General features: G+C 41.1%; 1 protein-coding gene across 3 annotated transcripts in view; it reads left to right on the forward strand.

Moving 5' to 3' along the window:
• E2F3 (E2F transcription factor 3) overlaps positions 1-25,982 on the forward strand; it is an 84,565-nt gene that overhangs the window by 47,301 nt on the left and 11,282 nt on the right. For 2 of the 3 annotated variants that reach the window (XM_070360754.1, XM_070360756.1), the window contains exons 2-3: positions 23,716-23,827; positions 25,035-25,254. In XM_070360754.1, the coding sequence (XP_070216855.1) occupies positions 23,716-23,827; positions 25,035-25,254 (332 nt within the window). Of the gene's footprint in view, positions 1-18,749; positions 18,928-23,715; positions 23,828-25,034; positions 25,255-25,982 lie in introns of those variants that run through there. The other variant, XM_070360755.1, reaches the window with a different exon arrangement.

Raw genomic sequence — 25,982 nt, forward strand, 5'->3', positions numbered from 1 at the left:
TGTAGCATTGAAGACCTGCCTTATTCCTACAAAGCATCATTGTTCCTTCTGTCTCTTGCCCTTTTGCCTTTAAAAATAATTTGGTATCAGAACAGAATACATATTTCCCTCCGATGAGTGTTTGCTACACCAAAATTGTGCTTCTATTTGGCAGATTAAGGCAGACTTCCCATAAACAGCAGTACCTTTGAGCCTAATTGCCAACCAGGGTATACCTTAGAGCTGTAGTTCGGAAACTTTGCTAGGCATGAGACTCAGTTGCAAGGCTTTAAAAACTCTTGCCACCCACGCAGCCACATGGATGGACCTCAAGATTATCATATTAAGTGAAATAAGTCAGAGAAAGACAAATAAAATATGATATCACTTATACGTAGAATCTAGAAAATGATGCAAATGAGCTTATTTACAAGACAAAAATAGACTCAGACATAGAAAACAAGCTTATAGTTACCAAAGAGGATGGTGACGTGGGGATAAATTAGGAGTTGGGAATTACTATAAACACTGCTGCTGCTGCTAAGTCACTTCAGTCGTGTCTGACTCTGCGCGACCCCATAGAAGGCAGCCCACCAGGCTCCCCCATCCCTGGGATTCTCCAGGCAAGAACACTGGAGTGGGTTGCCATTTCCTTCTCCAATGCATGAAAGTGAAAAAATAAAGTGAAATCGCTCAGTCGTGTCCGACTCCTAGCGACCCCATGGACTGCAGCCCACCAGGCCCCTCCATCCATGGGATTTTCCAGGCAAGAGTACTGGAGTGGGGTGCCGTTGCCTTCTCCACTATAAACACACTACTATATATAAAACATAAACAACAAGGGCCTAGTGTATAGCACAGGGAACTATATTCAATATCTTATAATAACCTATCATGAAAAAGAATCTCAGAAAGAATATATATTCCTTTTCAGAATATATATTCATACATATATATATATGTGTGTGTATATATATATATATATATAGTACACCTGAAACTAACACAGCATTGTAAATTAACTATGTTGTTGTTGTTTAGTCACTAAGTCATGTGTGACTCTTTTGCAACCCCATAGAGCCCGCCAGGCTCCTCTGTCCATGGGATTTTCCAGGCAAGAATACTGGAGTGGGTTGTCATTTCTTCCTCCAGGGGAACTTCCTGACCCAGGGAACAAACTTGCGTCTCCTTCATTAACAGGAGGATTCTTTACCATTAAGCCAGCAGGGAAGCCCAAATTAACTATACTTCATTTTAAAAGGCTTAAATAAATGAATATGAAAAACAATTTTGCCACCCAAACCACACCCATATACCTAATCAGTATCTCAGGTGTGGGACCCAGGCATCGGAATTATTTAAATGTCCCAGTTGATTCCAATGTATGGCCAAGTTTGGGAACCAGGACTTGAGTGTTTATTTTACCGTCATCCCGGATATCACAACAAAGACTCTTAACCGTGACCAGACATCACATGCAAAGAAAGTGTCCTGAAAATGCCAAATACAATCAGAACAAGAAACTTGTAGTTGAAACAGCAACTGGCTTGAAACTTAAATCACCTGCTTTGGGGATGACTTTCTCATCTTTTGAAGATTCTGGGTGGTAGCATGTGTTTCTCTCCAAACCCCCTGTATTTCGTGGTAACAGTCTCGCTGATTTGGTTGGCTGCAGAGAAAGTGACACAGTGTCCGGGTGGGTCATTATTGGACTTTCCCATTGGCTCTGCTTTCGTGCATTTAGTGGGTTGATTCCAACCCACTTTGGAAACTTTGACCTCCCGAAGATTCTGCTATCTGAGCGCCTCTGGGAAAGCCGTGGTCCTTTTCAAATCTTTTCCTGCCTTTTGCCCATCAGATAGTGCTTTCTCTCCAGCAGGAGTCGATAATCATGCCTAGAAGTCTGTGACTTTATTAACTGATTCTGCCATATAATTTTCTCTGTAGAGAATCATAGTTGGCTGAAAGGGAAGATGAAGATTGAGTGCAAACTTTTAGAACATTCTGCATTCTCTGAAGACAGGAGACTGTTCATAATAAAGCAAACATTCTTTTGCACAAGCCCTGAGGCAAGGGTGTCCCAGATGCTTTGACAAGGGTGCCATTTGGTCATAAACAGTGTGATAACAGGGTGGGGACGGAAAAGAAACTCTCTCATCCCTTTTACATCTCCAGACAAGTCTAGAACCAAACCCTGAGGAACCCGGGGAAAGAGCTTGGGAAATGATCCACAGGTTGCTTACACACCCACACACACACCTTGGCCACTCAAGTTTAACGGTTGAAGGAGCTGGGGAGAGGGCAAAACGGTGTTTGGCTACAAACTAAGTCACAAATCAAGAGACTTCTGCTCTTCTTAAATTTCTGCTTCAGGTTCTATGACAGCTTTTGAAGTGTCTTATTTTCATAACTAATCTAGTAAAAATTTCTGGTGAATTTAACACTTCCCAGGGGCTGGTTAGAACCCTCTTATGGAAGGGATCTTCCTGAGAAATGTAAATACAAGTGAACTTTATTAGTAGATGAGGTTTCAGAGATGTTCACAGGCATCAAGGCTCTGGAACGTATTCTAGGGATCTTTCTAGTCCTCTCTTCACTGTGTACAAACAAGGAAACTGAGGCCCAGAAAGCTCTGCAGCTTGGCCAACGTTTCTTGCCCTTCACAGTCTCACTGTTAAAAGAAAAATCTTTTTTTTAAGTTATATTTTGTGAACTGACAAAAAGAATGATATACTACTGTGGTAGAAATAACAGTAATGTATATGTTCCTGTAGCTTCTTATTTTATTCTCCTTTATAAACCACTCTGAGAATATAAAAATAAAGAGCGTTCTCCAAAATTGGAATGTGACTCAAATAGCCCTCTTTTCCTCTCTGCTTTTTATGAAGTGGCTGCCTACACTGCACATGTCTTTCAGTGAGCAAATGCAATTGTGAGTACAAATAGAGATTTTTGTAAAAAATCAATGTCAGTCCATGAGTTGAAAAAAGTACCAAAGTAATTATAGGATTCATTAATGATATGTTTAATAAAAACTATCCAGGTTTTTTTTTTTGGATTGGTTCCATTTATTCTATAAAAATCTTAACATCCTCAGGTCGGTAAACATAGCTGGTTTGCAGAGATCAGGAAGTTTGACTTATCACACAGATTTGTTATTTTTAGTAACCAGGTACTTATTTCACATTTATAATAACTGTGGAAAAGTTTAACACAAGTTATAGGAATCGCTAGACGAACTCTCAGGTGAGACCTCCGGCCATTCTGTAACGTTCGCCAGGGGTCCTAGGTCAAGAAAAGCTATGCATTTCCGGTTTGTGACCTCATGTTGCTCACCGCGAGATTTCCTGGCCCAGAAGCCGCGGGAAGAGGCTTCACCGCACTCAGAAGGAGCGGTGTTTGGTCGCGATGCAGGTACCACGTCAGAGATGAAGAGAGTGCTTGTGCTGCTTGCCTCCACCATGCAGGTATCTGGAAGTAAGTTCCGTCGTTCCTCGGTTTCCCCGGGAGATTTGGGTCCAGGACCCTTGGGTATTCCAAAATCCCTGTATGCGGAACCCACTGAGCCAGAGGGCAGACTATACAGACAGGGGAGAAATAGTTCTCCAAGTTGTCAGGTTCAACTTGAGTCATTTTCGTGATCTCTCTTTTGTCTCCCAATTAACATAATATCTATCGAGATAACATCCAGTGCTCCAAATAAGGTACATAGGCTAGAGGTAGTAAAAAGATAAAGGGGGTGAGAAAAAGAAAAAAAAACCTCACTTGTAAAAAAGGAGACAAGCTCCATTGGCCCCTAAAAAGAACCTGATTTGTTCCACGACTGAGCTTAAGCCCTGTTCAGATAAATCGCTGCTTTTCCTGTAATTACCAAGCTGCTGAATAGAGCCAGGTCCTTGATAAGCTTTATAGTTTGTTGTTGATTTTCATCATTACTAAAGGTTAACATTTATCATCATCTCCTATACAACCCAGTAGCTTTTTTTTTTAACTCGCGATAAAAAACATTTTTGCCTACATGCTCTTTGAATTCAATATTATCAAGTTTGCATATTTTTAGAGCTATTGTAGCACCAGTATTCAATCCCACATTTTTCATAGCATTTATTTCTAATATGTTTGCAAGATCTTTTTATGTGCATTTGGGAAATGAACCGATTTCATATGTATTCATTAGCCATCACTGCCATAGGCTTTTCTGTTTGATTTTCTTCTGGACCTCAAAGGTAGTGGCTCATTATGAAGCAGAAAAAGCTAAGACCTTGTTCGGAACCTTTCCTGGGTAAGTGAAAGGATTCTGAATTATAATCTCTATCAAAATGTTTGCTCACTAATATAACAGGAAATTAAAGTCCTTTTCGTGTGTCAGAACCTGAGAAGTCAAAACTGCAAAAGTGAGTTGGGAGAATTTGACTCCTTTCAAAGGGTTATATTTTTTTCTATCTTGATGGCTGTATTGTTTTGGCCTGCAAATCTAAAAAGAGAGGATCCATGCTTTGTGTTCTCCAGACTGCTGCTGCTGCTGCTGCTAAGTCGCTTCAGTCGTGTCCTACTCTGTGCCACCCCATAGACGGCAGCCCACCAGGCTCCCCCGTCCCTGGGATTCTCCAGGCAAGAACACTGGAGTGGGTTGCCATTTCCTTCTCCAATGCATGAAAGTGAAAAGTGAAAGTGAAGTCGCTCAGTCGGGTCCGATTCTTAGTGACCCCATGGACTACAGCCCCACCCGGCTTCTCCATCCATGGGATTTTCCAGGCAAGAGTACTGGAGTAGGGTGCCATTGCCTTCTCCAGACTGAGGGGTCTTTAAAACCTAGGTCATGCAGTACATACCATTCAGGAATTGCTCTACAGCTAAATCAGGGCCCACACTTACACAGATGACTCCTCTCCTCCCCTGCCTCAGACCATTTCTCCATTTCTTCAGTCTTAGAAAACTCACTAGCTGTCCTACTTGGTGAGAAATTTCTATTCTTTATTGTTTAAAGAATAAAAATTTAATGTTTAAAAAATAGAAATTTAATGTTGAAAATTCAACATTTTAAGAGTGTTGAATTCTCATCTTAGAGCCAATACATGTCTTATGGGTATTATTTTATTCACTTTCCAATGAATCCATTCTATCTTTTAAACTCTGGGAAGTTTCTCAAAAATAGGTAGGCCTGTTGGTAAAATTCTGTCATTATAAAGCAGGTAAACTTGCATTTTTTGCAAGTGGGTACTTCATTTAAAATAATCTGTTCCCCAGAAACAGGAAGCTTCTGTAGAAGTTATTGGGGAGAAAACAATTAGAATAAAGAGGGTCTTCTATCATGTGTTCCCTGTCTGGGTGTTTTAGGGTGATTCTCCCATCTCAAAAGTTGTTTAATCTCATATTTACTTTGTTGGGGATCATATGAATTAGGATCTATGTTAAATTTCCCATAAGTGTTTGCTCTTCAGTGATCTTGCCACAAAGAGCACCAGTGGGTGGAATGGATTTACAGGGATTATGTGAAGAGACTCATTAATCCCAGGATAACCTATAAAAACCAAGACTCCCTTATTACCTTTATATGGAGAGACTACAATCAGCCCTTCCTATCCACAGGTTCTGCATTTACAGAATATTTCAACCTCAGATTGAAAATATTCTGGGAAAAAATTCCAGAAAGTTCCAAAAAGCAAAACTTGAATTTGACATGCATACTAGCAACTATTTACATAGCATTTACATTGTGTTTACAAAGCATATCAGATATTATAAGTGATCTAGAGATGATTTGAAGTATATGGGAGGAATGTACATAGATTACATGCAAATACTAAGACATTTTATACAAAAAAATTGAGAGTCTTTTGATTTTCGTATCCTGGTTGAGGGGCAGTGGGGTGGGGAGGCAGTCTTGGAACAAATCCTCCGTGGACACTGAAGGACAAAGGAATTCTGAAATTCTCCAGTCACCACTGTACTGTGTATAATATTGTGCTTCTAAATAGTCAGTGTATCTGAGAATTGACATCACTATGTTTACATTGTTTTTTTTTTTTATAAGAAATTTTCATCTTAACAAGTGAAAAATTTGTCAGAGGACCCACCTTTCCTTAATTGAAATAATCTATATGAAAGAAAGTACACAGTAGGCATTGGATAATCAATTTCCTTTCTGAAAATTCGAAAGTTACCTAATTATAGGGAAGCAAAGAAGTGGTATTATAGAAATGGTCAATAATCCTAAAACCTGAAGGCTCTCGTCCCCTTCTTTCTTCCTTTCTCCCTCTTATCCTTCCATCCTTTTCATAGACTTGATTCTTTTGTCAGTCTTCACGGAGCTTTCCGCCCACCCTACCTCCCAGAAGCCCAGCCGTCCCAAAACCTCATCATCATGAGGGCTAGGGCTGGCTAGCCCTCACACTTCTCATCTTTAATTTCTAGTTCCTCACATTTGTCATTTACAAATTCCTGGTCCCTAGGGATTTTTGTTTTTAACGTTTCCTCTGTTAATATTCTTTTTTAATCAGTTTTTGAAGTGAATCACAAGGTAGTGTATTATGATATACCTTCTAGCAGAAGTCTAAAACGTACTGCCTTCCTTCACCCTTCACATTCCTCCTCATTTGATGGACTTCCACTTAGGCCTTTTCTGTGTATTTTCAACTGTGGTTGTTTTTGCTTTTACATAGGATACCATAAGGCAAATACTGTTCTGACTTGCTTTTTCTCTTTCTCTAACTGCTGCTGCTAAGTCACTTCAGTCGTGTCCGACTCTGTGCGACCCTATAGACGGCAGCCCACCAGGCTCTGCCGTCCCTGGGATTCTCCAGGCAAGAACACTGGAATACCTTCTCCAATGCATGAATCTTGCCTGGGATTCTCCAGGCAAGAACACTGAATACCTTCTCCAATGCATGAAAGTGAAAAGTGAAAGTGAAGTCGCTCAGTCATGTCCGACTCTCAGCGACCCCATGGACTGCAGCCTTCCAGGTGCCTCCATCCATGGGATTTTCCAGGCAAGAGTACTGGAGTGGGGTGCCATTGCCTTCTCCACTTTCTCTAACTAGATAAAGCCAAAGATGGATCTCACCATAAAATACTGCAGCTACATAATGTGGGTGTATAATGTAATGTTTACTTAACCATTCCTCAATTAATGGACAACAGACATTTAGGTGTTTTTTTTTTTTTTTAATTATTTTTAGCTCCCCCTACCCCCCCCCACCGTTAAATACAATGCTGTATTTAAATCCTTGTACTTATCTCTCTGTGCATATGTTTTTAGTATATCTCTAGGATAAATTGGTTCTCGGAAGTGCAATTATAGTGTCAAAATGATGTGTGCATTTAAAATGTTGATCACACTGCCAGATTACCCTCCAAATTGTTGGGCATGTACCTACTCTTTTACTAGCCAACTCCTGTTTATTGTGTAATTTTTTTTAATTTACTATAAAATGTTTCAGGTACAAAGGGTACAAAAAAATAGCCGCATGTAATAACATGAACATTTTAAGAGTGCTGAATTCTCATCTTAGAGCCAATATGTGTCTTATCAGTATTATTTTATTCACTTTGCAGTGAATCCATTCTATCTTTTAAACTCTGGTAAGTTTCTCAAGAATAGGTAGGCCTGTTGGTAAAATTCTGTCATTATAAAGCAGGTAAACTTGCATTTTTTTGCAAGTGGGTAGTACATTTAAAATAATGTTTCCCAGAAACAGGAAGCCTCCATGGAAGTTATTGGGGAAAAACCAATTAGAATAATGGGAGGTCTTCTGATGCCAAAGAAGCTGAAGTTGAATGGTGCTCTGATGACCTATAAGACCTTCTAGAACTAACACCAAAATAAGATGTCCTTTTCATCATAGGGTACTGGAATACAAAAGTAGGAAGTCAAGAGATACCTGAATAACAGGCAAGTTTGGCCTTGGAGTACAAAATGAAGCAGGGCAAAGGCTAACAGAATTTTGCCAAGAGAACACACTGGTCATAGCAAACACCCTCTTCCAACAACACAAGAGAAGACTCTACAATGGACATCACCAGACAATCAATACCGAAATCAGATTGATGATATTCTTTGTGGCCAAAGATGGGGACACTCTATACAGTCAGCAAAAACAAGACCGGGAGCAGACTGTGGCTCAGATTATGAACTCCTTGTTTCCAAATTCAGACTTAAATTGAAGAAAGTAGGGAAAACCACTAGACCATTCAGGTATGACCTAAATCAAATCCCTTACGATTATACAGTGGAAGTGACAAATAGATTCAAGGGATTAGATTTGATAGAGTGCCTGAAGAACTATGAACAGAGGTTCGTGACGTTGTACAGGAGGCAGTGATTAAGACCATCCCCAAGAAAAAGAACTGCAAAAAGGCAAAATGGCCTGTCTGAGGAGGCCTTACAAATAGCTGAGAAAAGAAGAGAAGCTAAAGGCAAAGAAGAAAAGGAAAGATATATCCATCTGAATGCAGAGTTCCAAAGAATACCAAGGAGAGATGAGAAAGCCTTCCTAAGTGATCAATGCAAAGAAATAGAGGAAAATAATAAAATGGGAAAGACTAGAGATCTCTTCAAGAAAATTGGAGGTATCAAGGGAATATTTCTTGCAAAGTGGAAGTCGCTCAGTCGTGTCTGACTTTTTGCTACCCCATGGACTATACAGTCCTTTGAATTCTCCAGGCCAGAATACTGGAGTGGGTATTCCAGTATTTCCCTTCTCCAGGGGATCTTCCCAACCCAGGGATCGAACCTAGGTCTCCGATATTGCAGGTGGATTCTTTAACAGCTGAGCCACAAGGGAAGCCCAAGAATACTGGAGTGGGTAGCCTATCCTTTCTCCAGCGGATCTTCCCGACCCAGGAATTGAACTGTGGTCTCCTGCATTGCAGGCAGATTCTTTACCATCAGAGCTGTCAGGTATTCCCATTTCATGCAAAGATGGGCATAATAAAGTACAGACCTAACAGACATGGAAGACAAAAGAAGAGTTGGCAAGAATACACAAAAGAACTATACAAAAAAGGTCTTAATGACTCAAATAACCAGGATGGTGTGGTCACTCACCTAGAGCCAGACATTCTGGAGTGTGAAGTCAAGTGGGCCTTAGCATCACTATGAACAAAGCTAGTGGAGGTGATGGAATTCCAGTTGAACTTTTTCAAATCCTAAAAGATGATGCTGTGAACGTGTTGCACTCAGTATACCAGCAAATTTGGAAAACTCAGCAGTGGCCACAGGACTGGAAAAGGTCAGTTTTCATTCCAGTCCCGAAGAAGGGCAATGCCAAAGAATGTTCAAACTACCGCACAGTTGCACTCATCTCACATGCTAGCAAAATGATGTTCAGAATTCTCCAAGTGAGTCTTCAACAGTACGTGAACTGAGAACTTCCAGATGTTCAAGCTGGGTTTAGAAAAGGGAGAGGAACCAGAGATCAAATTGCCAGCGTCTGTTGGATCAAAAAAAAAAGCAAGAGAGTTCTAGAAAAACATCTTCTTCATTGACTACACTAAAACCTTTGGCTGTGTGGATCACAACAAACTGTGGAAAATTGTTCAAGAGATGGAAATACCACACCACCTTACCTGCCTCCTGAGAAACCTGTATGCAGGTCAAGAAGCAACAGTTAGAACCAGACATGGAACAATGGAGTGGTTCAAGTTGAGAAAGAAGTATGTCAAGACTGTGTGTATATTGTCACCTGCTTGTTTAACTTATATGCAAAGTACATCATGCGAAATGCTGGGCTCGATGAAGCATAAGCTGGAATCAAGATTGCCGGGAGAAATATCAACAACCTCAGATATACAGATGATATCACTCTAACGGCAGAAAGCAAAGATGAACGTAAAGGGCCTCTTGATGAAGGTGAAAGAGGAGAGTGAAAAAACTGGCTTAAAACTCAACATTCGAAAAACAAAGATCATGGCATCTGATCCCATCACTTAATGGCAAATAGATGTGGAGACAGTGGAAACAGTGACAGACTTTATTTTCCTGTGCTCCAAAATCACTGCAGACAGTGGCTGCAACCATGAAATTAAAAGACACTTGCTTCTTGGAACCTAGACAAGGTATTAAAAAGCAGAGACATTACTTTGCCAACAAAAGTCCATATAATCAAAGCTATGGCTTTTCTAGTAGTCATGTATAGATGTGAGAGTTCAGTCATAAAGAAGGCTGAGTGCCAAAGAATTAATACTTTTGAACTATGGTGTTGGAGAAGACTCTCCACTCCCTTGGATAGCAAAGAGATCAAAGCAGTCAGTCCTAAAGGAAATCAACCCTGAATATTCATTGGAAGGATTGATGCTGAAGCTGAAACTCCAATACTTTGGCCACCTGATGCAAACAGTTGACTCACTTGAAAAGACCCTGATGCTGGGAACGCTTGAAGGCATGAAGAGATGGGTATGACAGAGGACAAGATGGTTGGATGGCATCACCAACTCAATGGACATGAGTTTGCACAAGCTCTGGGAGATGGTGAAGGACAGGAAGCCTGGCATGCTGCAGTCCATGGGGTCTCAAAGAGTCTGACCTGACTGAGATACTGAACAACAAATACTTCCATCTGGCATAATTTCTTTTTGCTCAAAGGATTTCATTTAATATTTCTTTTAGTGCACATATACTGGTTAAAGTTTTTTTCAGCTTTTGTGTCTCAGAAAAAAATCTCTGTTTTGCCTTTGGATTTTGAAAGATATTTTTGCTTGGTATGGAATTCTAGTTTGACAGTTTCTTTTCTGTCAAAGCTTTTAAAGCTGTTGCTCCACTATCTTCTGACTACATAGTTAGAAATGGGAAAGTTCCCATCATTTTTATTTCGTTTTTTAACTTGTCCTTTTTTTTTTTTTTTTTAATCCCTCTGGCTGCTTTTTGGATTTTCTCGCTTTGTCATTGATTTTTGAGCAATTTGATTGTGATGTATGTGCCTTGATACAGTTTTCTTTATGTTTCTTGTGTTTGAGATACTGAACTTCTTGAAAAAAAACTGTACATTTATGTCATTCATGTCTCTACTTAACTTTTTGAACATATGCAATATAGTTATATTAACTTTTATATATGTCTTTGTCTACTATTTCAAACATTTGTGTTGGTTCTAGGTTCATTTCTGTTGATTGATTGATTGATTTTTTTTTTTTTTTTTCTCCTAAATATAGGTGGGATTTTCATGCTTCCTTGGAAGCCTGGTAATCTCTGGTTGGATGACAGTCATTATTGGGTGCTAGACATTTTTGTATTTCTGTAAATATTCTTGAGTTGTGTTTTGAAATGCAGTTTCGTTTCTTAGAAACAGTTTGATCTTTCAGGTCTTGCTTTTTTGGGTGGGACAAGAGCATGTTTATTCAAGGGCTACTTTTGCCTCAGCAATGAGACAGTACTCTTCTGAGTTTTCTACCCTATACCTCATGAATTATGGGGTTTTTTTTGTATTTTTTTCCAGCCTGAGAACAATTGTAGGAACAATGTGCCTGTGGTTTCAGGCCCTGTGGGAACTCTCGACAGTGTTTTCCATCCCCCTTGGGTGTTTGTTTTTCCTAGACTTGATTCGTGTCTTCACGTACATCAACCAGTCAGGGGTCTGCTGAATTCAAGGGACCTTCTGCAGATTTCTAAGATTCTCTCTTTAAATAGGTCTTTCCTTTTTGGTCCTTTGTCCAAATTGTAGCTATTTTGAACTCCCAGACTCTAAGCAACATCTTCTCAACTCAGCCTTCACCTGGGTTCCTTCCTGCAGTACTGCTGCAGCCTAGCAACTCCCAGCCCTCAAATACAGGGATTGAGTTTGCCACAAAATGAAAGTTGAGTGAGCAGGAGAGCAGCACTTTTTGGCCATCAAGTCAATTGTACAAGTATTGAATATTGCTGACATGATTCGACACTAACAGATGTCAGCTTTATGTTCTTTGTATTTCTTAAAGTAACACTTTACTACTTTAAGAAGGAGTTCTTCAATTAGTTCTTAGGGTCATAAATCTTCCAAAACCATTCTTACTTCTTGAAGTCCATTTATTAATATCTTGCTTCTGTACCAGGAGATAGTTTGTGAATCTCTGTCCTCCAGAGCGAAGTGCCCTGTCCCTTGAACCCTGGGTGATAATTAAACACATGCTGTTTTTCTGAGATTTAAGGTACCAGCACTGTGCTGCAAGCTGTTTTAGCAACTATGTTCTGAAGCAGGCTTCTGTGAACTCCCCAGTCTGGATTCAGAACAGTTACCCTCATGTATTAACAGTAACTCAATGGGAGAAAGATTGCTGACATTTTTTGGTGCTAGTAAGGAAACAGTGAATTACTACTCTCTAAAGTTGATCCGTCAAACCCATGGTAAGAATTTGTTTGTATCTGTTTATTGCATCTATAAACTCTTTTTAGAGGTGAATGGTTGAGGACATAAAAAGAAGTACCTTTGTGTGTTTAATTATCATTGTTTTCCATGGATGGAATGAGGTCCAACTATTCAAATGGATAGCTCAGATTTGCTTTTATTTTTAGTACTTGTTTTGAGTCCTCACAGATAACATTAAGCATGACTGAGATGTAATTTCATTAACCCAAAAGATGATTGGCTTTGTCACTTCATAAAATTTTAGTGTTTGGTATGAGCAACATAGGTGTCCTTTGATAAAACATAATGAACATTTTTAAGATGGTAATAATTTATCCTCTGAGTCCATAGACTGTGGCCCAAGGCCATATCTGTTCCACTGCCTGTTTTTAAATAAAGTTTTGTTGGAATAGAGTCAAGCCCGTATATGTATGTGCTCTGGTTGCTTTCTTGTTACAACAGCAGATTTGAGCAGTTACAACAGAGCTGTGTCCCACAAGGCTTAAAATATTTACTGCCTGGTCTTCCTGGTTTATTCCACTGCTGATGAAAGGAGGTAAAATCTCAAGAAAAAAAACTAGGAATTGGAAAGGGAAGTAGAGATTAAATAGTACTCCAGTGAGAGCAGCAGAATGAGAGCCTGTTTCCTAACTGCCCATCGCTGAATATATTTTAAATACTTTTGCCAACCTCCAAATTGGAAATTCAGATGTCTGAAGAGAAGAATTCTTGAATTCCATTTTATGGGCAATAACTACATATTCAAGGCTAGCAATCATTTAAATTAAAGAAGAATACATTATGAATTTGGTAATATGAATAAATGTAAAACTGTCTTTTAAGTTAGCAATTTAATTGCACAATTTTCCCTGTCATTTATTTTTCTGTAAAAGCATAGAAAATTCAGACTTTGAAGGGAGCAATAAAGCATAAGCATTGCAGAGGGGATAAAAATCTTTTGCCCACTCTGATTTAGAGACCTCTGTGACTCACGGATAAAAAGGGTCATCATAGTGTTTCTTATTATTAAAAGTATTACTCATTTTTTCTTATTTCATCTGAGTAGCATTAGGTTTATATAACTTATTAATCATTACTTTATCTTAAGCTTCTTACCCATTTACTCTTAGTTTGAGATACATAGCCAGACAGACAGATTGACAGAATTAATCTGTTAAAGGTTTTCAGAGGTCTTCACTTTTTAAGACCAGCATATTATTAGGGGTAGAAAGACATTAGAGCTTCAGGTCCTATTTTCAAAAGAAACAATTGCCTTTATTATGTGGGTTCATTTACTGATATAAAATACCAAGCACAGTGCCTTATACTTAGAGACCCAATAGTGTATATGTGTCAATCCCAATCTCCCAATTTATCCCATTCCCCAGTTCCCTGCGCACTGCCCCCCGCTTGGTGTCCATACGTTCTCTATATCTGTGTCTCTATTTCTGCTTTGCAAATAGGTTCATCTGTACCATTTTTCTAGATTCCACATACATGCATTAATGAATGTACTTAGTGCCACTGAATTATAGTGTTAAATATGGTTAAAATAGTATGTCTTCTGTCATGTGACTTTCACCACAATTAAAAAAAAAACACTTAAAAATAATCAGTGGTATTAGAGAGGCTTTGCTATTCAGAAAACAAGAACAACATGCTATGAAAATAGGTTGAGGGAGCGAAACAAATGTTCTTGGAAATTAAAAATCTAGTTGCCCTTTTTTTAAGTCAAGTAAAAGCTAAATTTGGTGTAAGCAAGTAAGTAAATTTGATGTTAATGAGTAGAACAACAACAACAAAAAGACTTGGAAAATAGAAGATAAAAGCTTTAGAGGATCAATCCAAGAGGAATAGGAATTCCAGAAAGATTAGACCATGACAATGAGAGGGAGTGGCTTACAGCATAAATATTCCTCACCGCTGAAGGCCAAGCATGTAGTTTCTAGAAGCTCACAGTGAGTGAACAAAAGAAGCAGACCTGACTATGTGTTGTGAAATTTTACAATAAATGTGAGACAGGCCTGGAAGCTTTGAGGGAAGTTAAAAATCAAAGAGCTTCAAAGGAATGAGAATCTGTGACCGCAGGTTTCTCATCATCCACCGTTGATATCAAAACCCTGGGAGCAGTGACTTCAGAGTCCTGAGGGCTGCTGATGGCCAACCTTCAGTTCTTAGCTTAGAACCCTCAAGTGCGAGGGTGGAACACACATTTCAGGTATGTTAAGGGCTCAGACTTTCTCTTCCGTACTACTGTTGGAAGGTGTTCCAGGAAAACAACGAATTAACAGCGGGATCAGGAAACTGACTCTGTTGCAAGCAGTAGTACCCAACTCTGGCCAGCTTAAGCAGAAAAGATATTTATTGAAAGGATATTGGATAACTCCACTGAATTGTCAGGAAGATTAGAGAACCAGGCTTGGCAAACAGGCAGAAACAAGGAAGGATCTGTAGCCAGAACCACAGCTAAAACATTTCACCGCAGCCATCAGCACCAATCTGCTCTTGTGCTGGAGCAACTCCAAATTCCAGACCTAGGGAAGGTGTATCTGCCTGTCCCAGCCCAGGGGACCCTAGCCCAGGTTCCAGGGAAACTGGGAGAGAGGACTGGGAGTCTTCAGTTTCTGTGGTTGACTCAAGAGAGGGAAATTTCTCCCCTAACCCTCTTGAGTTCCTTTGGCTAGTGTAATGATTTAATTGACACAAAACAGATTAACAGAGGAGGGAGAAAAAAGAGAAAAAAAAAGCAATTCATATGCATGAGGTCTTAGAGGATTAAGATCCCCAAAGTGACCAAAACAGGCCATTTATCATTCTAGATGAAGAACCAATTACTTGTGAAAATTTAACCACAAAGGGGCTTGTGCTTGGGGTAACAAACTGGATGAAGAAGTAACAAAGTTTGTTTATATGGCTTCCTTACCCTTGAATTCCCTAATTCTGGTGATAAGGAGGCTTTCCATACCTTCATGTGAGAGAATTATTTCCCACTTTCATGGGGAATGGGGTGGGGGTAGGGGGATGGACAGGGTGGTTTTTTTTTTTTTAATATATTTTTTCCCATCTATTTCCTCAAGTAACTTTTTTTTTTTAACTTAAATTTATTTTTAATTGGGGAATAACTGCTTTACAGTATTGTGTTGGTTTCTGCTATATACCCACCTCAATCAGCCATAAGTACCCACCTCAATCAGCTGTAAGTATCCATGCGTATGTCCCCTCCCTCATGTGACTCCCTCCCACCTCCCACCTCATCCCACCTCTCTAGGTTGTCACAGTCAAGTAACTTTTAATTCAAAGTTTTTAAATATAGAAAGGAAGGCAGTCACCAGTTCATAAGTAATTGACTTCTGTTCCAAAAGTTGTACGTCAATTTAAGATTTCTTCTCCTTTAGAAGCATTCTTGTGTACCTGGTTAGATTCCCAAACTAGTCCACGAATACAAGTTAGAGTGAAGTGAAAATGCCTAGATCTGTTGTTTACAAATCAAAAGAAGCAACAGAGTCAATTTTGGGGTCCATTCTGGTAGTCCATTGAGAAATTGTGGAAGGATTTGCCTGGGGCCGTGAAGCAGGCGTGGAGGGGGGCACCTGAAAAAGAAAAGAGACTATTCTGCCCACCAGATGCTTGTGGCTAGAATGTGGGACCTCAGGCGGCATCTCCACCAAGGAAAATGCACACTAGCTACTGCCGGTGCCAAGTGCTCCCATCTGAGCTTCTTGGGTGCTGTTCAGTTCATCAGTCCTCTGAGATACTGGTTTCTGAGTAGGCTTCTCACCTAACAGCTTCTCTTGATAGATTCTAAACTTAACCTGTTGCTGGAAAAAACTCCTGGAAAGACCAGAGCTCTTCCTCTTAGGTAACCTTATGTTCAATGAAAGATTGACGCTGGCAGTGTGGTTATTTCTTCTCCGAAAAAGAAAAAGTTAAGAAAATAAAATCACTGTAATCCTACCGGGAGAAGGCAATGGCACCCCACTCCAGTACTGTTGCCTGGAAAATCCCATGGACGGAGGGGCCTGGTGGGCTGCAGTCCATGGGGTCGCTAGGAGTCTAGGACACGACTGAGCGACTTCACTTTCACTTTCCACTTTCATGCATTGGACAAGGAAATGGCAACCCACTCCAGTGTTCTTGCCTGGAGAATCCCATGGACGGAGAAGCCTGGTAGGCTTCAGTCCAGTCGGACACGACTGAAGTGACTTAGCAGCAGCAGGCCGTAATCCTACCACCCAAAGATTAATACTGTTAAACTGTTATTATGTATCCTTAGATACTTTCTTTCTATGCATATAGTTTTCCCACAGAAGTAGTAAATCTTACTGTTTACTGCTTAAAAAAAAATCTTACATACATAAATGTACATCATTATTAATTGCATAACATTACGTTATATAAATGTAGAATAACTTCCTGAATTTTTCTTCTGAGATTGGGCATTTATGTTGGACATATGTGGAAAAGTATAAATATTCAAGAAACTGGGTGTGCTGTTTTTAATAGACAAACCGTAGAAACACCGTAAATGTTCTCAGAATATACTCCAAAAAATGGAAGTGTTAGTTTGAAAGATATAAATTTAATGTGTATACAGACACCTCACTTTGTGAAATCCAACCAAATGTTACAGAACTATAAACATGAAATCATTACCTCATATTTAATTTTACTTCTTAGACATAATCTCCGTTAACATTGGATGTGGATCTTTTCAGACTTCTCTCCTCTGTGGATACATGGGAAATTTCATATTGAAGTCTATAGTTTTATAGTTTTTACCCCCATGAGATAATACTATACACATCCTTGTGCAACCTTAATTTTTCCCCTTTATAAATATGTCTTAAAAAAATATTTCCAAACATGTAGATGTATGTGTGTGTGTTTATCCCTTTTATAGGTTGGTAATGTTGGAGCTTTGTGATTGACCTGCCAAGAAACTTTGGGAATTTATTCCTCGATTCATTGAAAATAAATACGTCAGTTTGATTGAGTGCATACCATATGCAAGGCTTTGAGGAAACCAAGCTACTTAGGATCTGAGCTCATGGTCCAGTGTGGAAACCTGGAGAGTCTATGTGTTATGATAGTGAAATCATGCCCCAACAGCAAACACTATGGCAGCAAAGGAGGGACGTGTCAATCAGTCCAGGGAAGTCATGGTCACTGACAAGCTATTTGAACAGACCCGAGTTCAATCCTGGTTTCTGTGATTTATTAACTGAGATTTTAGGTAAATCCTTAACTTCTCTGCCTCAGTGCAAGATGGCTTTAGGAATGCCTAGCCCACGATGCTGTCATGAATATTTATTGGGGAAGTGGTTATAGCAGAGGAGTGTTGAATGCCCATTAGTAGGTGTCTAACTAAACGAATCATGATATATTAATGGATACACTATTATGCAGCTCTGAAAAATAAAGTCATTCTCTGTATACTGATAGGGACCAAACTCCAAGATGTATTATTAACAGTGTGTGGTTTGCTACCATTTGTGTAAAAAAAAATTTTTTTTTATAAGATGTGATGGTTTAAAACTATATGTACTTGTATTTACACAGCCTGTCTAAAAGGATATCTAAGTAACTTAGCAGTGCTTGCCTTTGAGGAAGGGAATTGGGGATCAAGAGTGAGAGAAAGACACAACATTGAAAATCAACTATCAATAAAAATTTTAAAAGGAACAGAAAAGAATGGGAGAAAGATTAGCTGTCCAGGTATATCCATTTGTGCTGCTTGAATTATCTTGTGTGTTTGTTATGAGGAAAGTTTTTTTAAATTATGAATAAAATAAAACAAGTTTATCATAAAGTAAGATGGTATCAGTTTAGTATAACTTCAAATATTTTTATATGCCAATCTTTCACTATCATTTTATGGAATGGTTACAGACACAGACTTTAGAGTACATATTTACTGGCTGTGGGGATATTGGAAAAGTTATTTAAGAAATCTAAATATCCATTTTCTCCTGTAAAGTAGGAAATTATATTAACCACTTTATGGGGTTGTTGTAAAAATAAGATACATAGTCGAGTGGGAAGCGATTAACCTGTTATATGATATATTGTAAGCACTCAAATGTTGAGTGTGCTGTAGTTAATACTAAAAGGCTGTATCTAGGACTCTTTGTTGCAAGTGATAGTAATCTAACTGTTGTCATTTACCAAAAAGGGACATTTGTCAGCTCACACAAATGAAAGTCCAGAGTAGCTCTGTTTTGGGGACTGGTGACATCTAGCAACCCCTTTGAAGGGACTCAGTCTCCCTTCAGCTCTTAACTCTGCTTTCTTCTCTGTTGGCTCATCTCCTAGGGAGCTCCAGGCTCACGTCCTACTAGCCTCGCAGTGAAAAGAACCCAGTACTATCCAACAGAAATCCCATTACTGACTGATTCATCATGCTTTGGTCATGGGCCCATCCGTCAGTCAGGTTAGCCAGCCGACTGGACCATGCTGATGGGTGGGCCCAGATTAAGGCACCCACCTCTGCGACTTTAATGGGAAGGGCCAGCCTAAGATGCTGAACAGTGCCAGACCTTTTGTTCTCAAGCTTGGAGACAAAGAAACCACCTAAACTGAGAACTGTGAAGAAGTTCTCCAGATGAAAAAAATAGGAGCAAGAAATACCAAGGTAGACAGAAACCACGGATGTTCCCCCCGGCCCACTGCTTGGCTGCCTGACAGTTATTCCTGTTATTTTCATGTGTATATTTCCTGAAATGCTTAATGGTGCAACTCTTCCATACAGAGTCATGTCATCATAGTTGGGGCTGAGGTCCTGAAGTTAACACATACTTCCTTTCCAGTAAAAGCCACCCTTGATAATGACAGCTCAGGAAGATGCTGCATGGCTCATGGTCAGCATTTACTCCTCCTCAGGACCAAATGGCTGGGCCTTCTGTTAAGTACCACATGTATTAGTTGCTTTACTGGTAGAGGGCGTGTAATACGAAGATCTCTTTATAAACAAGGTAGCTCTCCGTTCAGCAAGACATTCACACTAAGAGCAAACAAACGTTGAGATAACCAAGAGGAGATTTCCTCTGTGCTGGTGCTCTGCCCAGGGCAAGGGGGTGTGTAGGTGGAGACTACCTGCCCTGTTTAAATCCTCCCACCTGGCTTCTTATTTGTTTTAGCAGGCACATGTGCTCGAACTTGCTAAGGTAACCATTAAAGTAATGTTGCTGCATCATATATCAAAATGTGGAGCCCTTCCCCTAGAAGAGAGTCCCGTTATTCTGCCTGTCTTCAGATCTAGCACCTGCACAAGTTCTGTGTGGTTCAGTTTAGTCCCTGCTCACTACACAGTGGAAGAAAGGAAACAGGATAACCCGAAACTTCATTTGAAAAAGGGGAGATCACACACGGAGCTCACCTTCCGAAGCACATCCGTGTCCTCCCCACAGCGGAAGGCTTTCTGGAGATGTGACCTGCTTGTGGGGCCAAGATGGCCACTCTGATTTCTGTCCTTTAGGAGGATTTTTCTGAGGGTGCCCTTCTTTCATTTCCTTTGGGTATAAATTCACAGGCTTAGTGATTGATTCCCTCAGAGACAGAGGTCTCATAGGCTGTCACTTTCTCGGGTGCCTTTCAAATTGAGTCGATTTTCTATCTAGTATTGAGATTTGGTCCACTCTGGTTTGGTGCTTGGTTACCAAAGTCACACAGCCTGACTAGTTTTGGTCCTTGAAGTTGAATCTGAGTTTCTTAGCAACAGATCTCAGAATTTTCCCCAGCCCACAGCCTACTGCTTCCATGGACCTTAGCCTCAGAGCAGTTGGAAACAACATCCTAGGATGGAGAAGCAAAAACAAGTATGTCCCCAGGCTGCTGGCCAGCGGATGGTTCTTTATTGAGGGGTCAAGGAGGATGCAGCCTGTAGGGTGCAGGAGTTAGGATCCCAAGCTCTTTTCCCATTTTACTTTCCTTCTGTGGGCGCTAGCCAGGCCAGAGAATACAGCTCTCTTAAGTTTTTACAGAGAGAAAGTGTCTCTAGAGCAGAGCTGTAGAGCTTTTCTCCTCTATTTTTAGGTAAGCCTCAAATGAAGCTTGTCTCTCTCAGTAATAATTTCCTGAAGACCACAAGAAGTGGCCACCACACCCTGCCCCTCTTTAGCGATGCACACCGGCTCCACATTGCACTGGAGCCCTTCGTGACTCAGCCATTTCCACAGGCTCTTACTCTGCCCACCTCACCTTCCTTCAGGAGGTCCTTCAGGGGTCCTCACCACACCTTCAGGAGCGCAACTCAAAGTGCTCTGAGGAAAAAAAGAGGCTTTATTGGCCAGTGTAACTGAAAAGTCTGGGGAAGACCAACTTCATGACCTGACCCAGAGTTCTGAAGGATGGCCTCAGACAGACTCCCACCTCTCCTTTTCCTCACTCTGCTTTCCCCTGGGGAGGCCTCATTTTCAGGCCACTTCCGGCTAACAATTTAACCTTACTAACAAGCCACACCCCTTACTAGCAGTAGTTCCAGAAAACTTCCTTGGATTGCCTTGTTCACCCAGCTTTGGTCCTAGGTCATCTGATTCGATCACTGTGGGGGAGGGGGAGGATGGAAAGAAAGACAAGCCTAGTCGGGGTCACCTGTGTGCACGGATACACCTGTCTGTGGGAAGAGATGCTCCCCAAAGAACAATCAGGGAACTAGCCCGATTAAGAGGGAATGTTCTCTGGGCCAGCCAAAGCAACAGGCCCATATAAGGATTTGACGGACTATGTGGGAGCAGATGATGACATGCAGAGGGCTTCCCAGGTGGGGCAAGTAGTAGTAAAGAACCCGCCTGCCAATGCAGGAGACATGAGACAGGGGAGGGTCAGTTCCTGAGTCGGGAAGATCCCCTGGAGGAGGTCACAGCAATCCACTCCGGTATTCTTGCCTAGAGAATCCCATGGACAGAGGAGCCTGGCAGGCTTTGCTAGTCCATAGGGTCATACAGAGTCGGATACGACTAAAGCTGCTTAGCACACACACAAAGTTAATTTGCTAATTGTCATTTCTGGGCCTTTGGAGTGGTGATGTTTAGCTCAGCACTGCTCAGTGGAAAGATACTGTGTGCCACAAACACAGGCCACGCAATAAAAAGATATATATGTGTGTATGTGAACAACAGACTGGTTCCAAATAGGAAAAGGAGTACGTCAGGGCTGTATATTGTCACCCTGCTTATTTAACTTATATGCAGAGTACATCATGAGAAACGCTGGACTGGAAGAAGCACAAGCTGGAATCAAGATTGCCGGGAGAAATATCAAGAACCTCAGATATGCAGATGACACCACCCTTATGGCAGAAAATGAAGAGGAACTAAAAAGCCTCTTGATGAAAGTGAAAGAGGAGAGTGAAAAAGTTGGCTTAAAGTTCAACATTCAGAAAACGAAGATCATGGCATCCAGTCCCATCACTTCATGGGAAATAGATGGGGAAACAGTGGAAACAGTGTCAGACTTTATTTTTTGGGGCTCCAAAATCACTGCAGATGGTGACTGCAGCCATGAAATTAAAAGACACTTACTCCTTGGAAGGAAAGTTATGACCAACCTAGATAGCATATTCAAAAGCAGAGACATTACTTTGCCAACAAAGGTTCATCTAGTCAAGGCTATGGTTTTTCCTGTGGTCATGTGTGGATGTGAGAGTTGGACTGTGAAGAAGGCTAAGTGCCGAAAAATTGATGCTTTTGAACTGTGTTGTTGGAGAAGACCCTTGAGAGTCCCTTGGACTACAAGGAGATCCAACCAGTCCATTCTGAAGCAGATCAGCCCTGGGATTTCTTTGGAAGGAATGATGCTAAGGCTGAAACTCCAGTACTTTGGCCAACTCATGCAAAGAGTTGACTCATTGGAAAAGACCCTGATGCTGGGAGGGATTGGGGGCAGAAGAAGGGGATGACAGAGGATGATATGGCTGGATGGCATCACTGACTTGATGGGCGTGAGTCTGGGTGAACTCCAGGAGTTGGTGATGGACAGGGAGGCCTGGCATGCTTGGATTCATGGGGTTGCAAAGAGTCGGACATGACTGAGCGACTGAACTGAACTGAACTGATGTGTATAGATAAAATACATATACAGATAAAATGATCACTTTAATAGTATCTTATTTAATAATTTATAAAGCCAAAACAGCACCATTTTAACATGTAATCAATATAAAAAAATGATTCATGAGCTCTTTGACCCTTAGTTTTTGAAATCCAGTGTGTGTCTTACATGGACAGCACGTGTCAGTTCACATGAGCCTCCTGTGGCTCATGGCCACTGTAGTGAACAGAATGAATTTAGCTGATAACTTTTCCGTAGAGAAGCTGGATATGTATCATCAGCTGATAAGTTGTTACTTCAGTGTCTACATCATGGGGAGTTATTTTGAAATTGTGAATCTCCTCATTAGGAGAATCCGCCCTGAAATGAGCCTAAATGCACATTGCTGTGTGGGTATCTAGTTGGTACCACCCCTGTCTGAACGCCCTTCACACCCATGCAGTCAGCAGTCGGCACTTACTTACTTAATTACCTGGCTTCTTTCCTGGTCTCTGCACAGTAGGAACCAAGGGACTCTTTATCTGTCTTGCTTAGCTCTGTTCCCTAAGCCCAGAGCCCAGTACACAAAAGACACAAAGTGGATATTTTTAAAGTGAAAATCAGATGAAAAAGTTGGGTGAGAACTTCTCGTTTGCCCAAATTGATAACAAAATGCAGAAAGTAATCCCAGTGGAAGCCCAAGATTGAGTGTTTGTGGTATTTTTTATTCTGATGAATGACCATTTGTAGTCTGTGACTAGTTGTGTTCCTCTTCAATCACTCTTTCTTTCATTGAATATATCAATATATGTATATATAGAGAGAGACTGTATGTGTGATTGAATACCTACAGAAACCCAGGCTCTGTGCCAAGCCCTAGGTCTGCAAGGATAAATGGGAAACAGTCCCTGCCTTAAAGGAAATGAGAAACAGATAAGTAAAATAACTCTTATATCCAGCAAGTGTTATGATACCAACAAACACAGAGTGTATGGGGGAACACATGGAAGGGGGTTCAGTCCAGGTCAGAGATGGAGGTAGCAGCCGAGGTTTGCTGGGGGAAAGTGAATTAAAGTTCCACGGTGCCTGTGGTATTCTTAGTCTCCAGCCCCATGCCTGGCACATGTGTTGAATCCATGAGTAAATGAACAAAGTGCCTGCAGAGCCTAAGCCTGAAGGATCGTTGGATCTGTCCATCTGTGCACAGGAGGCCAGAGCCCCGTCTTGGAGGGTTCCGGGGAGCCCAGGCTGGAGGGAACTGAGGCCCAGAGGAGGCCGAGGGGGCCAGGGTAGGGCTGATGCAAGCCCGCTGCGTTTGGTAGGAGCCAGGCCGCAGCCTCACTTGCGATTGTCCACATGACCTGTGACCAACAACTGTACTCTCTTATTCCAGGCAAAGCGCAGGCTGGAGCTAGGAGAAAGCGGCCAGCAGTACCTCTCAGATGGTTTAAAAACCCCCAAGGGCAAAGGAAGAGCTGCACTCCGGAGTCCAGACAGCCCAAAAAGTAAGGATTGTGTCGTCTTTCCCTCCCCCAGGTGTGAACTTCCCAACTTTCAGAGCTCGTGGCTGAAGGGACCCGAGGTGTGGACAATTTTGGCATGTTTGGTTCTTTTTCATTTCTGTCTTTGCCTGTCCAAAAAAATAAATATGATGTCTGCAGACACCCAGTGAAAGGTTTACAGAGTGAGTCCTGTTACCTGTAAGCTGACCTCAGGGGAGGCCTCTGTTGATATGCACAATTTCATTTTTCAACTCAGAATGTAAACTCCTTGGTACCATTCCATGGTCAAATCTAACTAACTTGCCTTCATGGACCTTATTTGAGGGACCAAGGCTAGCTGGGCATTAGGTGTTACCTCTGTTGGCCTAAATCTCTAGCTCAGCATATGGCAGCCTAAGACTTGATGGAGACCAGTGAATTGCAGCTAGTTTGCATTTCCATCAACATGATCATTGTTTCTTTAAGAGAAAAGGAGGTTGTAAACAGCTAAATTGTCCTTTATGTCTCTGGCATTTAATGTGGAGGCTAAATTAATTTAGACTTCATCCTCTCCTAACGTGTAGTTTATGAATTAGGGAGTCCACAAATTGTGTGTCATATTCAGTTAAACCCTTGACCTGTATACCTATAAGAGAATAAATACAATATTAAATGGGGATATTTCATACCAGAGGGATGGGGAGATGGGATTGAAAGACATTTCCTAGGCATTCTTCATCTACATTATTTGGAAAGTTGGTGAACAAGTTATATGCAAACAGATAAAGGAGTCTGAAAAGCCAGTTAGGATGGGTCTGTCATCAAAAGCTGGAGAGGTTCACAGTCTGAACCCATTGAGTTAGGCTCCATGTCGCTACAGCTCCATGAGGCTACAGCACTTTTCATTCATTCAACAGATAGTTTTGAACACCTACCATCTGTGAGATACTTCACTAGTCCCAGAGTAAGATAAGTCAAAATAGAAACTACTGAGAAATTCGCAGCGAAACACTTTCATCAAACAGGAATTTTTACCATCATTTGCTTTTCTAATAAAGCAGTTCATAGCTTTCTATGACTCACCAAAAACATCAGCAACAACAGCTTTGCTTCTGATGCTAATACCTGGGCTGCTGGGGGAGAGGGGGCTTGCTTGACTGCAAAGAAACCCTTCATTTCTTTACCTTTCCCCCTATTCCCCCTACCCGCTCGGTTTTTGTTTTTCTTTAAGCTCCAAAATCTCCCTCAGAAAAAACACGGTATGATACATCCCTTGGTCTGCTCACCAAGAAGTTCATTCAGCTCCTGAGCCAGTCACCTGATGGGGTCTTGGATTTGAACAAGGCGGCAGAGGTGCTGAAGGTGCAAAAGAGAAGGATTTACGACATCACCAACGTCCTGGAAGGCATCCACCTCATTAAGAAGAAGTCTAAAAACAACGTGCAGTGGATGTGAGTACGGGTCACCCCCCACCCCCAGTTCACTGGCTCTGGGCTGGGTTGGGGGTGGGGTTCCTTGCAAACTGCAGCGGGGTTTCTCCCAGCCCCAGCTTTCACACTCATGCCCACACTTTCATTCCTTTTTCCTCCTACTCTTCTCTCTCCTCTCTTCCCTCCTCAGTTCCTTAGCCGAAGTTCAGAGTCTCTTTACAAAGAGACCTTCTGTTTAGCTGGTGTCATAGATAAAAGGATTTATATTCAGTTAGCCTCAAGCAAGGGGACCCTGGGATTAAATAGGGCCCTGCAGATGTACAGTAACTTGCTGTTCAGCTGTCACCATCATATCAGCATGTGTGCTCTCATGTAATCTAACAGATGCTTACACAGGCCTCTGGCTTGTCTCTAGTAGGAATTTAGAAACTATCTATGGCTGGTATCCACACATACGTGTATTACACAGTATCTTTATCCATGGTTCTCACTGCAGATGAACTCACTTTCTCTGTAAATTAAGTCAAGACTTAAATGCCTTGGTTCCTTCTGGAAAGCCGAGATGATAATACTTGTCACCTACACACCCACACGCATGATTAAATGTGTGATCACATCATTTGTGAATTATGGACAGAGAATCTGAACACCCAGTATTTGAGAAGCAACTTCCAAAGCCTTATTAGAAGGGTTGACTTTGAAAAAACACTGCTTCTAACGTAAGACAAACAGGTAGTTTTTTGTACTTT

This window comes from Bos mutus, chromosome 23 (assembly GCF_027580195.1).
Source record: "Bos mutus isolate GX-2022 chromosome 23, NWIPB_WYAK_1.1, whole genome shotgun sequence".
Classification (NCBI taxonomy): domain Eukaryota; kingdom Metazoa; phylum Chordata; class Mammalia; order Artiodactyla; family Bovidae; genus Bos; species Bos mutus.